Source organism: Hemicordylus capensis, chromosome 1 (assembly GCF_027244095.1).
Source record: "Hemicordylus capensis ecotype Gifberg chromosome 1, rHemCap1.1.pri, whole genome shotgun sequence".
NCBI lineage: Eukaryota > Metazoa > Chordata > Lepidosauria > Squamata > Cordylidae > Hemicordylus > Hemicordylus capensis.
The window spans coordinates 363,151,526-363,167,103 of NC_069657.1; the positions used below are offsets into that span (position 1 = coordinate 363,151,526).

General features: G+C 40.8%; 1 protein-coding gene across 1 annotated transcript; it reads left to right on the plus strand.

Moving 5' to 3' along the window:
* The first annotated feature begins 1,598 nt into the window (after positions 1 to 1,598).
* MYCT1 (MYC target 1) lies at positions 1,599 to 13,056 on the plus strand. Its single transcript, XM_053293062.1, has 2 exons — positions 1,599 to 1,739; positions 9,842 to 13,056. Exons 1-2 carry the CDS (start codon positions 1,691 to 1,693, stop codon positions 10,369 to 10,371), a joined length of 579 nt encoding a protein of 192 aa, XP_053149037.1. The 5' UTR covers positions 1,599 to 1,690; the 3' UTR covers positions 10,372 to 13,056.
* Positions 13,057 to 15,578: the final 2,522 nt, after the last annotated feature.

Sequence of the window (15,578 nt, forward strand, 5' to 3'; positions counted from 1 at the left end):
AGAATGAAGGAGCCAATGGGTTGGGGACCCTTGGGAATAGAACTGAGATTCTTATCAGGTTTATTAACCCTTATTAACCCTAACAGGTGCAGGTTTTAATGTAGAGTTGGAGATCAAATACCCTCCCCAATATTTGCTGATGTTTTCATTGGGTGAAAAAATGGGGGAGGCAATTCAACGCTGTCATGGTGGGACTCATAACATCTTCTTAAATTTTAAAAGGGGATGAGGGGGGTTACTGAAGTCAGTGGAGGGGTCACAATGGCATTCTTTTCTTGCTTAAAGTAGTACTTGCCACCTCTGCAGGCAGTGGCAGGTTCAGCAGTGTTAAAATCAACATCATTCCACCGTGATGCAATATCATTCCCTACACACTGTGGAAAAGAAAATAGCGCTGACTGGGAGGCCACTTGTGGTCAAAAAATAGCCTATTTTTGGCTGTTTGCAGTAAAGAGATCTGGTTTCCTTGTTTGCATGCTTAAAACTAGGGCTATTTTCAGCTGTTTGTGGCATAGAGACCCAGATATTGTGTGTGTGTGTGTGTGTGTGTGTGTGTGTGTACTAAAACTAGGCTTATTTTCAGCTATTTGTGGCTCAGTGCCACCCGGAAATGACTTCCAGTGTCATTTCTGCTGGCCATCCTGTGACTCTTTTCCACCAAAAAAGGAAAAAAGAAAAGAAAAGACCCACCTTAAAATCAGAGGATTTGGGGGGCTGGGGGGCATTGCTAGAGAACAAGGTAATGTGCTTTGCTATCTTTTTTCTTCCCCTCGCCCACTTTTTATGAGTTTTGAGCACACTTAACTGCTCAATCCCCATAGGCTCCCGGTTTCTTTTTCTGCAGTTTCCCTGTTCACGGCAATTGGCCAGACCAGAACCCCTGGCGGGGGGGGGGGGGAAGAGGGCCTCCTGTATTTATATGTTTAATTAGTCTCTTTCAAAAATAATTGTAGTCTACTGGATAGTATTGAGCTTAGCCTGACATATCTTGGTTTCAGAAATCACAGTTCTGCTTTGGAGTGTCTTTTTCATGTGTTTATCTGTCTGCTAAGTGGCCTTGATGATGATTTAACTTGCAAGGCTTACAGATACAGATTTTATTGCATTTTGTACCCTGAGATGTTTTATAGGCTTATCTTTTCAGAGGCATAGAGAAAATAAATCTAAAAGTAGTTAGCCATACAAGAAAATTTGAATACGGTACAACCCAAAGTTAGGTAAATGCAACACTATAAAGAATTGAAAACAGTTTAGGGATGTCCAGATTATGAATCTCTGTTGTAGAACAACTTAATAGCAGGTTTTGCATATCCATAAATGAAGGGTGAGGCCTTTCTTGCACAGAAGCACTCTGAGGATGCAAAGAAAGCTTTTTCTTTCCTTGGGTATGGAATTGGATCCAACAAGAAGCAGACCACAAGGGTATGGAGTATTGTTCTTGGTTTATTCACTGTCTAGCCAAGGAAATGACGAGGAGGAAATTATTCCCTTGTCTCAGGAACCATGCGGCAGTACAAGATAAGGCAAATAGTTGCTAATTTGAGTATAAAAGCAGGAAATGTGATACACTAATTTCCTTTCAGGCAAGCAGAACAATGTGTAAGGACATTTTTCCAAGTCCATTTGTTAACGTACACCCAAGTGCTGTACTGTGCATGCAGCGGTTTTATTACTCTGGCAGATTTTGAATATGATTACCAACAGTACTAGTTCTGGGAATTTACCACCCAATTTCTGGAGTAAGTATTTGTTAGTTCATTCTTTCTTTTAAAATACGTGAATCTTTACAATACTATATTTTCTATACGTGGCAGCTCTCATATTTAGTAGGGAGATCGTAACTATCCCTATTCAGTCCAGCATAGTTTCCCTCCAGTGGTTATTTGGTGATGTCTTTAGATTGTTAGCCCCTTGAGAAAGGGAACCATTTGCTTATTTTTTTATTTTTTAAATTATTTTTAATGTGTGAACTATGAATGTTTTTGTTGAAAAGTATATAGTCTTCATATAATATCAATAATAATATCTCTAAATTCTTTCTTTGTAATACAATTATGCAATACTGTATGTTCTTCTTTCCAATGTTTTCAATATAGATTTTATGTTATAAAAGTAATATCTCTTATAATGGGTATATTTGCAATCAGGTAAGCCAAATACTTTAGCATTGCTATCCTGCTTCCCCTGAAGTAGTGTTTTATTAGAAACACTCAACATTTGAACAATAATTAGAAAAATTATAGACCTGATATTATTATATTAAACCAATTGTTAAGCCAATAACTGATTATAGTATAAACCAGTCATTAAGGCAACTTTGTATAGAGATGTGCATAGGCAATAACTCCCCATGAACTATAGTTCAAGTAGCTTAACAGTCACAATTAATATAGAATTTTGTGTTATTTGTTAGAATATTATAGAGCAGTTTCCAAATGGTTTAAAAGAATGGATCAGAATAATTTCTAAAATGAAATTGTGCAGGTAGGTCTATAGATCCAACCTCGTAGCCCAAGCACAGGGATAGAAGCTGAGTTAGTAAAATACTGTGGTATGTGTGTGTGTGTGAGGGCAAACCTGCCCTGTTTTCCCCTAGCATCTCTAAAGTCTTCATACTCTTAACTTGAAGCTGGCTGAGCACAGAAGGGCCCCACTGCCCTTCTTCCCAAACCTGAGTTAATTGATGATTCTGAAGAGGCAGCCCTGGTTTGGAGCCCTGATTGTGCCGATTCTTCTTGCTTCCCTTCTTTGGTAACATGTTTAGAACATATCCCAAGCCCAGAGATTACTCCTCATCAATTTCTGTTCATTTGGGGGCAGAAGCTCACTTCAGGTTGCTGAAACAGTTTACTTTCTTGATGAAGTTGAATTTATTGTAGTACAGTTTGAGAATCATGGTCCTAAATGACTGGAAGCCTGTTGGGGGATCACAGGAGGACAATAGCAACTCTGATGCCTAGGAAAGTGAATCAAGACCATCACAAACCACCAGAAAGACTAGAATGTCAGAGTTTTTGCTCAGTGTAATGTTGTCTGATTGGGTTTCAGGCAATGATAAAGGGAAGAGTTATTACCACAGAATTTTGTTCCTCTGTTTGCTTGCAGAAGGGGCTGCGTGAGTTCCACTAATTCTCCCCTCCTGCTTCCATGTTGTATGCCGTTGTGCTCTGAAGGACATCCAGTCCTCAAGAGCCAGTTTTCATGGGTTCAAGGGGCTGCAGAAAGAAGGAGGATTGGTGAAAATCACTCCCTCTTGAACTAACAGAAATTTCTTCTGTTGCTAGAACAACAAATTAAGATACAGCCTCTAGAACAGGAGTAATGTCCAATCACCTTGCTTCATTCTCTTTCTACTGATAAAAGAACATGCAGAACATGTCTTGTTATAAATTTGCTGGAAAAAATTATTCACAAATGGCAGGAAAGGGAAGTCAGAGTTTATTTTATGATGTAATTACCAAAGAATGCATGGCTCTTCTTCACAATCATACCCCCGTTTCACCAGTCATAACGCCATGCCTAAGACAGAGGGGTCTGGAAAGAGTTTGTTGATCAAATTTCTAATGTATTTGGCAAATGTTACTGCAGGATATTTTGTTGATTGCTACTTCTGTTGAATTTCCTTGTTACTAAGGGACACCTGGAGCTACTTGGCTCCACATTAGGCATCATGCTTGCCAACTTTGCAAAGGCCATGTTAATTGGTGACTGTTCAACAACTGTAGGAAACTGGAACTTCCACCTAATTTAATTCTGAATCTGAGTGGAGGTCATAACCATATGTCACAATTTTCCTAGGAGAGACAGTTAGGCCTTGTTGATGACTACTTGCCTTCTGGAATTATCTTTATTACTATATGTTATATGTTATATTGCATATTAAGCTGCTGTTGTTTCTGATTTGAAGTACAGTTAAAGTGAGACAGATAGCTTTTCTGTCACTTCAGCAGTAAAGCAACATACCTGAAAAGTCAGTCATCCATACATATGAATATATTCAGTAATTACTTAGCAGATTTTCTAATTTTTTTGACATAATTCAGAAGGGTTCAAAGGTATGCATGCTATCTCTTTTATATCTGTTTTTATTCTTAAACAGTGTCTTTCTATCAATGGCAACTTAAAGATACTTTAATGCCTAGCACATTCATAGGTTTATTTTTATTTATTCATTTATTTAACATATTTTCATCCCTTCCCATATGCAAGTCCCTGGGCAGTTCACAATCTAAAAACACAACAATTAGAACATTAACACAATTAAAACAGTTTAAAATACAGATAAAAACTCTAACATAAAGCTTTAAAACTATAATCTAAAAGTCTGAGTAAGCAAATATGAATCCAGGTCCTTCTTAAAAACATCCAGAGAAGAGAAGGCTTTAATTTCATTAAGAAGCATATTCCAAACTTCTGGGTCAACCATAGAAAAGGCCCAGTTTCAACTTGCCTCAATTGAGCTGGTGGCAACTACAACCAAACCTCCCCAGATAATCTTAATAAGTGATGGGGTTAATGAAGAAGAAAGTGTTCTAAGTACCTTGGACCCAAGCCATTCAGGGCTTTATACGTAATAACAAGCACTTTTTATATCACCCGGAAATTTATTGACAGCCAATGTATTTTTTTTTAAATGGGTGTAATATGATCTCTTTGGGTAAGCCTGGACACCAACCTGGCTGCTGTATTCTGGACCAACTGCAGTTTCCAGACTGGGTACAAAGGCAGTCCAATGTCGAGCGCATTGTAGTAGTCAAGTCTGGATGTTGCTAGCATATGCACCACTGTTTTAAGGTCATTTATCTCCAGAAATGGACATAGCTGACATATCCGCCGAAGCTGAGAACCCTTCTGGCCACTGCCTCAACCTCAGGGAGAGGTTTGGGTTCAGAAGTTCTACCAGACTACATACCTGCTCTTTCTGGGGGAGTGTAACCCCATCCAGAACAGGCAGATATAAGCCACTTCCTGACCTCCCACAACATGTAATTAATAACTTTGGAAGTGGCTTAGTCCGTCTTGTTCGGATTCAGCCTCAGTTTGTTCTCCCTCATCCAGCCCATTACCGCTTCCAGGCAGGCATTTAGGGAAGTTAGGCCATTTCCTGATGAAGTTGACAGGGAGAAATAGATTTTGGTGTCATCAGCATATTGCTAATAACCTGAACCAAATCCCCTGATGAACTCTCCCAGCAATTTCATGTTAACAACAACAACAAATTAAGTTTAACACTTCAACCAGTTCAGACAATACTTCCCTGGCTAGTGTTCTTTAAAGGATGACATGCCAGAACTGTGCCCATTGTGTCTTCTATGGACCTCCCAATACCCTCCCAGTGTGTCCCTTTATCATTTTAGAGGGCTGTTCATCCAAACTGTAGCTGTAAACATACTCCAAATTTTCATTTAAAACAGTTCCCACTATGCCCCCAAGGCAATGAAGGTTCATGCTGGGAGGGTCAGGATATTGTGAAAGTTGTCAAAAAGGGCACACACACACACAGTGCATCCCCCTTTTAATCATTTGGTCTGGGGAGATATCTGAACTGGTCCCTTGTGCACAAGATTATTTTTTGCCAGGTATAAATTCAATGTGCTGTCACTGGCTTGTCACTGTGCTGCATATTTTTTTTTAAGGCTGAACCTCTCTCTTCTGTACAACTATTGTAACACTGAAGCTAGCTGTAGGTACTAGGGTTGTCAACTGGCCAGAAAAATTGTCTGTCCTGGTTTGACCTGGAGCTTGGTATGCTGGAATTAGCGGGTGAAGTTTCCTATTGCATGGAAATCAGCATTCTCACCTGCTATCATCAAACAGCTGTTAACGGCATAGGAAAGAAGCTGGTGGCTTTTGTTGGTGCTAAATAAATACCATTGGGAACTAGGTTGTGGACAATATGTGAAAATAACACATACAGGTGGACCTCATTATCCTGGGGGTTCCGTTCTCAGATAGAAGCGCAGATAACAGAGCCACGGATAACGAAACATTGAGGCAATGGGAATTGGGAGATTAGGTTTCTGGAGGTGGAAAAAAACCCCTTTAAAAAGCTTTGAAAGGCAGAAACCAAAGAAATAATGTGCCATGTCCTGCTGTGCAGGTCTCCTGCTGTCCAGCAATGTCCCCCCAAAGCCTCAATTCTGCCATTTTTCTGTAAAAAATCATGGGAATCCCCCCCCGAGCTATAAAATGGTTCTTTTCAGCAAAATGGTGGCCAGAAATGACTTCGATGGTGATTTATGTCCACCTAGGAACCACAGGTATATGGATTTTAACCCTTTTAAAACCACGTATATCAAGGTCAGGTCTCCATTGACCTGACCATGGATACACAAAACCACGAGTATTGGGACTACGAGTGATGAGGTCCACCTGTATTAATTCTTCCTAGAATACCAGCAAAGTGAATTTGCCAAACATTTCCAAGGAAATACAACAATGCTAGTGGTACTGATTTAGGTCAGCTGGAGTAGAAAACTGTAGTGGAGTGAGATGACTGGGAAGCTTTTTATAAACAGCTTCACACCACACTTTCATGATTCATTTTGATCAGAATCCTTCTAAGTTCCTTAGAATGCTAGTAGAATGGTATTCTATGACCATTTCACACACCAAAATGCCAGCACTGGGGGCCCACTAGCGTTGCTGTACACGTAGCAGGCAGCCCCGAGGGTGTTGTGCAACAGGACAGATACACAAGAACTTAAAACACTTTTGCACAGTTGCACAGCATGAATTGAAGTAGCTCTGTGCAGTGTCCATGCAGTTGCACAGTGCTACTTCCATTTGTGCTGTGCAACACTGCAAAAGTGTTTTAAGTCCATGTGCATCTGTCCTGTTGCACAACACCCTCAGGGCTGTCTGCTATGTGTTGCACAACTGCCTTATTGCGCAGCACCCTTGGGGGTGCCTGCCACACGCACATGCCTGCCCCAGTGTGTGCTAATGCTGGTGTTCTGTTGCGTGGAATGTTGGCCATAAGCTTATGTCTCAGTTGAAGTAGATTTTCAGAAGATTGCAGTATTGCTATAATTGGGTTATAACCATATTATTACAGATGTGTGAGGCCCGCCCCCATCATCTAGACATTTTTCATTTCAAGCTCCTTTGGCCTCCTTCAAAATTGCTCAGATATTTCACATGTGGGGCAGGAGGGGTTGCATTCAGGATTGGCTTCAAATACTGCTTTAGGCGCATTTCAGTTGTAAAATTGTTCTCCCTGCTCTGAGTCAGTTCAGCAGAACAGTTTTATGTCTTTCCTTGCAAACGTGATGCATGTAGGAAATCTCACTGAACAATGAGGTACAGTTATTTGTGTAAAAGCTCATTGGAAGAACCATTCAGTATTCTTTCTGCAATAAGACTCAAAGTGAATCATGATTCAGTCCATCACCAAAAGCATGGTGTGAAGCTGCTTTCCAGACACATCGCTCCATTAGTGAAAGTTTTCCATGAAAAAGTGGAAAGTTTTCCATATAGGCCATGAATGTTTTCCAGACATGTCACTCCATTAATGCTTACTACTCCAGCTGACTTAAACCCCTTCCATATTGGCAACAGTGGCTGATATTTTTTGCAGTGAAATGCAGGCAGTGCAGATCAGCCTGTGCCAACGCACACATGGCAATACTGCTACACAAGAGGGCTGAGCTGGTACATGATTGCATGTATTGGAAACCTTGCATGATTGCAGGTTGTACAGTACTTGCATTGGGAATAATGCAAATACCATGCAACCTGCAATTGTACAATGGTAAGCTGTACCAGGGCAGTCCAGATGTGGAACAGCATCACTGTGTTGTTAGAGCCCCACAATCGAACAGGTGGGTCTGCACATCTGTGTTTCACTGTGGAACCTGCCAGCCAATGCAAGTTCATTACAACTTGGTAACTGTTTTGTTGTACCAATATGAAGCAGATGCATGCTAAGAGTAGTATAGCTGCCTTTTAATTTGGCAGATTATGAATCCGTAGAAGAGCATATCCATTAGGCCTGTGCCTAATGTTGGGATCGCAGTCCGTCCCCAAATGCAGATGTTGGGATCGAGTCCGACCCAATCTAATTGAACCCCACAAATGTTGGTTCGGAGTCCTTTGGACCCTTCTGAATGACAAGGTCAGGATCGTAGTCAGGATTGGGGTCAGGGTCGAGGTCAGGATTGGACTAACCTTTAAATCAATGTTAAAGGTAGCCAGGATACTCATTGTGAATCGGGGGGGGGGGGGGAAGGAGAAGTAAACTAACACCAGAGAATCACAGGGGAAATGATGTAACATCAGAGAATTACATGAGACGCCTGGAAATTGGCAGCTTGTGAGTTCAAAAAGGGCTAAAAAAAATCACAAAACTTTTAAAAAGGAGATATGCATGCACAGGCAGATGGGTGAGTGGGCACACAGAGAGCAGAAGATGGGTTTCCCCCCAGCTGCAATCGTTAAAAAAGAAAAGAGCAGACTATTGCTGCCATTTGGAGCTCCAAAAAGCTAGCTAACAGTTGTTGAACAGTCACCAATTAACATGGCCTTTGGAAAGTTGGCAAGCATGATGCCTAATGTGGAGCCAAGTGGCTCCAGGTGTCCGTCCTTCTTTCCTTCCTTCCTTCTGAAAACATACTTGCTGTTGTTCTTTGCGTCCCCTAGGTGTCCCCCTTTACCTCTCTAATATAAATTTTTGGAATGTTGGATTTATTTTGATTTTTCTTTTTTTGGGGGGGAATCAGTCTGTATAATATAAAAGCAAATTTTCTACCCAGATTTTCTACTTCTTATGAACAGATTTTCTACTTCTTATGAACAGCCCAACCTGAACATTTCAAAGGGACGACTTTGAGTATTTCCCTCCATAATGTCGGACAGTATGTTTAATATGAACAGCCCAGCATTTGTAGCATGTGACTGTGACGAGAATAACTTTCTTCACTCTTGCTGGGTTTTCATGCACATGGGATGATATACACGACTGTCTATAAATAGTTTGAGGCATATGAACAGTAATACACAATTTCTACTACTCTCTTCAATCATATTTCATGTGAAAGCTCACCACTAAAGTTATGCAGAATTGCATTGTGATAAAAACTATATTGAAATCAGTCTATAGGCCTAGATTTCCACTTCATTGTGATTGGAAAGTACAAGCTTCAGTGAAATATGAAATAAAACCTTTATTATTATTATTATTATTATTATTATTATTATTATTATTATTATTCTCTTGTTTACACAGTCAGACAGGTGTTATTGACTGGTTTGTTTTATCCAGACATCGAGTCCTTCCCAAGGACCTGGGATGGCTGAATTTTATTATCAGTATTGTTGTTGTTATTATTATAGATATCGTCGCAAGATATAGGCTGTTCCCCATAAAGTTGCTTTTTGTAATTGGTTGATTGTGATTTGCGTAGCCCCTATGACCATCAGCCAATTACAAAAAGAAACTTTACTGGGAACAGCCTATATTCTGTGACTATGATGATGATGATGATGATGATGTACACAGTCAGACAGGTGTTATTGACTGGTTTGTTTTATCCAGACATCGCCTTCCCAAGGACCTGGGATGGCTGGATTTTATTATCAATTTTGTTGCTGTTATTATAGACATCATTGCAGAATATAGGCTATTCCCAGTAAAGTAGCTTTTTGTAATTGGCTTTTGTAATTAGCTGATGGTGATTTCTGTGGCCCCTATGGTGTTGAGGTGCTCTTCAAGTTGTTTTGGAATTGCATTATTAATAATAATAATAATAATTCATTCATTCATTCATTCGATTTATCCTACATGCTTGCAATACATATAATGTAATATAGAATAAATAATCACATTGTTCTTAATTTTCAGATCAAATAACAATAGCATTTTCAGTTTCTGTTGTCATTGGACTCGTAATTGGAGGCATAATCTGGGCTTTGTTGACTTGCCTGTCTAGTCGCAGAGCTAGTGCACGCATTTCCCAGTGGAACCCCTCATCTTCTGCTCGGCATTCCAGGGCTTCTCATGGATATGCTGCCAGCAGGCCAGGATTTTACCGTAATAGCAGCTGTGAACGCCGCAGCAACCTCAGCTTGGCCAGTCTTACCTTCCAGAGGCAAGCTTCCTCAGATCAGGCCAACTCCTTTCCAAGGAAATCAAGCTTCCGGGCCTCCACTTTTCACCCCTTTCTGCAGTGCCCTCCACTTCCTGTAGAAACTGACAGTCAGCTGATTACTCTGGTACCTGCAAGCACTACCACAACACTTACTGGGAGCAACACCAGCAGCTTAACTCGTCCTGACTTCCACTGGTCCAATAACAGTCTTCGTGTCTGCCATTCAACACAAACCCCGCCTCCTGCATATGACACTATCATAAAGGCTTTTCCAGATTCTTGAGTTGGAATATTGTAAAGATGTCAGAAAGAATCTCAGTTCTATGATTTTCTCTGGGCTCTGGGAAGCGGACTGTAGCAGAAAAGATGTACGGTGCCGAGACATAGGTTTTTGTATCACTGTGATGCAGATTTGATGGAATGAAGTATTGATGTCCCTTGGCTACAAGGATCTCTCTCACCTCTCCCTGCTCACAATGTTCTGCTCTATCATGGTGTATTTATATTTGCCTTTGCTTTGAAAAAACCTAAGAAGAACCCTGCTGGGTCAGACCAGAGGTGCATGGATTCCAGCATCCTGTTTCCATGGTGTCTAACCAGATGCCTCTTAGGAGAGGAGAGCTGGTCTTGTGGTAGCAAGCATGACTTGTCCCCTTAGCTGAGCAGTGTCCACCCTGGTTGTATATGAAAGGGAGACTAGAAGTGTGAGCACTGTAAGATATTCCCCTTAGGAGATGGACCTGCTCTGGGAAGAGCAGAAGGTTCCAAGTTCCCTCCCTGGCAGCATCTCCAAGATAAGGGCTGAGAGAGATTCCTGCCTGCAACCTTGGAGAAGCCACTGCCAGTCTGTGTAGACAATACTGAGCTAGATAGACCAGTGGTCTGACTCAGTATATGGCAGCTTCCTATGTTCCTATGGAAGCTCAGTCAGTAGCAGGCCATGAAGGCAATTGCCTTCCCCTGCTGTTCTCTCCCCAGCTACCAATATGAAAAGGTATACTGGCTGACCCCAGAGCAGCCTTCTGGTAGCATGAAAGGAAGATGCACCGGCATAAGGGAGAGCTTTTCCACTACTGCTCCAGCTGCACAGCCTCAGGTGCATAGGAGCATTGAACCAATTTTGATGATTTGCTTTGGCTCCAAGAGTGCTCAGTTTCACCCAAAAATTTGTCCCCTGAAAGCTGTACAACCCTCAGGGATAGATTTCTGGATTACTCCCCCCCCCACTTTTTTAAGCCAAAGCAAATAATCACAATTCCCTCCCCTCCCCTATGCCTATGGCTGTGCTTCCTTTCGTCCATTCCAAATCTCCTGCCAGTCAGTTTTATTGGAAGACCCTGACTTCTAATATTGTGAGAGGGAGAAAAACATCTCCCTGTTCAATTCCTCCACATGATGCCTAATTTTATCGACTGCTGTTGCACACATCCTTTCCAAACCAAAAAGCCTCAAGTGCTTTAGTCTTTCCTGATAAGGAAATGCAATCATTGTAATAATTTGAAATAGTTCCTTTAGTTTAGATGATGCATAGTCTAACAAACTGACATTTTCAATGACAGAAAAGACAAGCATAAGAAAAGTAATCGTTCATAGGTAGTTTTCTATTAATTCTGGATAATTCTGTCCTTTTTTTTAATTTAGGATTTTCTTTTTCAAAGCCTTTCCCCCTGAATGCAGGTTTCCAAGAGATTTTTTTCTTAATACTGCAAGATCATCAGGAATTCTTAGTGGACATTAAGATTTAAAGTAGTTGTAATCTGTCTCAAAGCATATTTTCTCTGGGCTTATTATAAACTTATAACATGCCTCCCACCTCCCGCTCAATATCCCTTGTCTGTTTTGAAAAACTGGAGGATTAATTGCTGTTCCATAGCTTTTTTTTTAGCTCCTAAGTTTATTATTTTGCTTAACTTGATTTTTTTTCTGGATGCATGATTTGTATTTATAGCCAGACACAGCAGTATGTCAAGTATGTATCGCAATTATACACAAATGTCCTTTAGACACTGCTTTCTGTTCCTGGTATATATTGCCAATTCTTCTATAGGCACTGGTGACCAGAGGCCTAATTCATTTATTTCCATATATGGGGCCTGCAAATCATATCATTAAGCTTCCACTGTCCCTGGGATTTCAATGACCCTGAAATACCAACAGGAAATAAGGCACTCTGGGACTTGTAAAGTTAAAGCATGCCGTCAAGTTGATTTCGACTCCTGGTGACCACAGAGCTCTGTGGTTGTCTTTGGTAGAATACAGGAGGGGTTTACCATTGCCTCCTCCTGTGCAGTATGAGATGATGCCTTTCAGAATCTTCCTATATCACTGCTGCCCAATATAGTGCTCATGGGGATTTGAACCGGCAACTTTCTGCTTGTTAGTCAAGCACTTCCCTGCTGCGCCACTTAAGGTGAATTGGGACTTGTAGCTACTGAAATAGCATGCCCTCAGAAAGGTACACTTCTCTCTGGCACTCAAAGTACATGCCTTAGAATTTCCTGTACACACACACACACACACACACACCTCTTCAATTGTCCACTAATTCTGCTTCAATTGTCCACTGAGTTCAGTGGAATTATTCAGAAGAGAATGGTGAACAAGATTTCCCCCAATATATAACTGATTTGTTCAGCCTGTTTGTTCATTAATAATGGACATGAGTATTTACTTATGGTAATGTTAAAAATGGTTTGTAACAGAACTTATGCAAGATATTGTTCCATGTATAACATTACATTTCATAAGCGATAGATGAGAAAGTATTATGTACTGTATTTTCATCCCTGCTATAATCCACACTGGATATACACAGAAATGCTTTGCTTGCTCAGAATAGGGAAGGTGAAATATGAATACTTCAGTCCAGAACAACTTGTGAAGTCTGTTGTTGTATAGTATGACTGGAACTTATATTTTGCAAGCACTGTAGAAATGTTGAAATTTTAAATAAAATCAGAAATCTTGATCTGTGAAATATATTTCTTATAGAAACATCCTACCAGAAAGGAATCTGTTTTGGGATGGAGTGAAGATGGATGCCATCAGGTGTCTTGATCCTTTTAAAAAAAAAAAAACAAGCTGGGAAAGATGAATTATTTAAGCACTGATAGTAGGCATGATCCCACTCCATAGAAACACTCCATAAGAATTTTATTTTATTTTTTTAAAGAAAAAGCACTATGCATTAAGCACTATGCCGTGCTTAGAGCTAGGAATGTAAGTATGTATGCATTTATATTTTTTAATTAATTACTTGTCATGGATTTGCCCATCTTAGATGTATCTTGACCATCTAAGTCATCTTGCACTGCTGAAAAGTACACGCTTTCCTTAAACCTTAGTTTAATAGATAGTTGCTTTCTGGTTCAGCAGTTGCAATTGTTTCATGCAAAGGTTCCCAAACTTGGAGCCCCAGATGTTGTTAGCCTATGGCCATTGCCTTTGGCTTTGTAGCTGGGAATTGTGGGAGTTGTGGTCCTACAACATCTGGGATCAAGTTTGGGAACCCCCTGGTTTAGTGCTTCTTCACTGAGGTCACATAGGGACAAGCTGGATGATATGTGCCTATTGTGTGATTGACCCAGACTTGAACAAGTCACTGTGCTGAGGTGTGATTGAAATCTCTGCTTCAAGATTGATAACAGAATAGCACAAACCAGTTTTCAAGACTAGATGCTGATGCAGAGGATCTAGTTCTCATGGAAGGACATTGAGGTGGATGCTCACTAAACAAAAGCTATATTGTATCTCTCCAGTTTGAATTTAGTTGCCTTCTGGAGCTTACTTCTTGACTGAGGCTCTTTTGAATCAAGAGTAGAATTTGTAGCATCCAGTGGAAAGGGTGGTGGTATGCAAGGACAAGACAGTGGAGTTGAATCAGGAATATTCACGGTTTAATGAGACAGTTAGTATTTTACAGAGAGGCAAGTGCAGTCTGCCTTCAGGACTCGTGCACATGGCTGTTGTTAGCCCCACCTCTATTCCAGGACTGGAATAAAAGCACCATTCAAAAGCTGGCCTGGATCAATGAATGGATTAACAAAAAACACCACAACATTCTCCCCTATAAAAACCTGAAAAGAAGTGGTTTGGCGAGATAGTGGTGGAAAACTGTCTACACATTCTAGCAGGAGGTGCTGGGTTCTGAGTAGTGAACCAGAAGGAATAAAGGCCGACATCCTGACTAAATTACTTGATAGAAGTACTGTTGAAATTAAGCAATCCTTTTGAGTAACTCCTGAGTAGCACTGGTGAATAACTTAGTCTGGATTTCAGCCACAGTAATGAAAAACCATTGGACTACGGCACTTTCCTCAGCTCTAGAATATGAACATTGAAAAAGAATGGGAGAAACTTAGTTTCATAGGCTGTCCTTCAAGAATTGAGTGTGCTTGTGGCCAGCTGGGAAAGGAGCCGAGGCCAGAGCAACTGTAAAGACAACTGGTACACTTGTAGAATTATGCTAGCTTTGTAATAGTAGTGATGCATAAAGTACTTGGCTAACTCGCAAGTTATAAAGATGCAGAATAAGAAACAATATATATTGATGTGTAATATTGAAACAACTGGCTGAACCACAAGCTTTTAGTGATCTGGAGATGAGAAACAATATACCAATCTGTACTAGCTCATTTCTGTAACCTAATGAGCCATGTGATCTTGACAAATTAGGATGCTTAGGTAGTGCTTACGAATGGTATGTATGGAGGAACATATGAGTGAGCAACATCAAGTATGCCCCAGCCCCACTCCCTCTCTAACACAGACAATGTTTGGAAAGACGCCAAGGGCCTGAAGAATCGGTGAAACCCAGGGAGGACTGCCGAAGACATTTGTAAAGGAGAAAGAACTGGGAAAGATAGGATGAGGATGTCCTGTGATCACGGAGATGAAAGTGTACTGCAGGTGTACCAACCGAAGTGGAAACTTCCCTTTATAAGTCAGGCAAGAAACCAGAAGACCCCTGAGAAGCATCACCACCCAGAGTAAAGCCTCCACGCTTCTTCCAACACCCCTTTCAAAGACTGATCATCTTTGGAGTGGGGCTAGTGAGTGTGTGTGTGAGTGTGTGTGAGAATTAGGAGCTAGCTTGCTGTTTAAATGACTATAATAAACATGAATCATTGATTGACTAAAACCAGCTGGTGTCTGTGTCCGTTTTCCTGGGGCTACCTTGTTGTTGGGCTGTGCAATGCTAAAGGACTTAGAGTAAATAAGTGTCCCACACACTGATGTCTATGTCATCCTTTCAACATGACTGATGTAGGCTTCACAGGTGTAGTTCCTTTAGTTCTAACATAGGCTAGTAATGGCCTGGTATTTAGACATCATTAGGATTTGAGAGATCACTGAAATCCAAACAGACCTAAGCCTTGTTACTGTTGCTGCTTCTTTCCTCTGATAACTGCTGCTCCCCCTCATGCCTTGGGTTTAACATTTAGGCAGAAGCTTCTCTGCAATTTAAGTTACAAGGTAATACTCCATGTG

What these genes read in the sequence shown, in the direction of transcription:
- MYCT1 (XM_053293062.1), top strand. Translation starts at nt 1,691, where the DNA reads ATGATTACCAACAGTACTAGTTCTGGGAATTTACCACCCAATTTCTGG. An exon ending in TTTACCACCCAATTTCTGGA is followed by an intron (nt 1,740 to 9,841) that starts GTAAGTATTTGT and finishes CTTAATTTTCAG; the next exon opens with ATCAAATAACAATAGCATTT.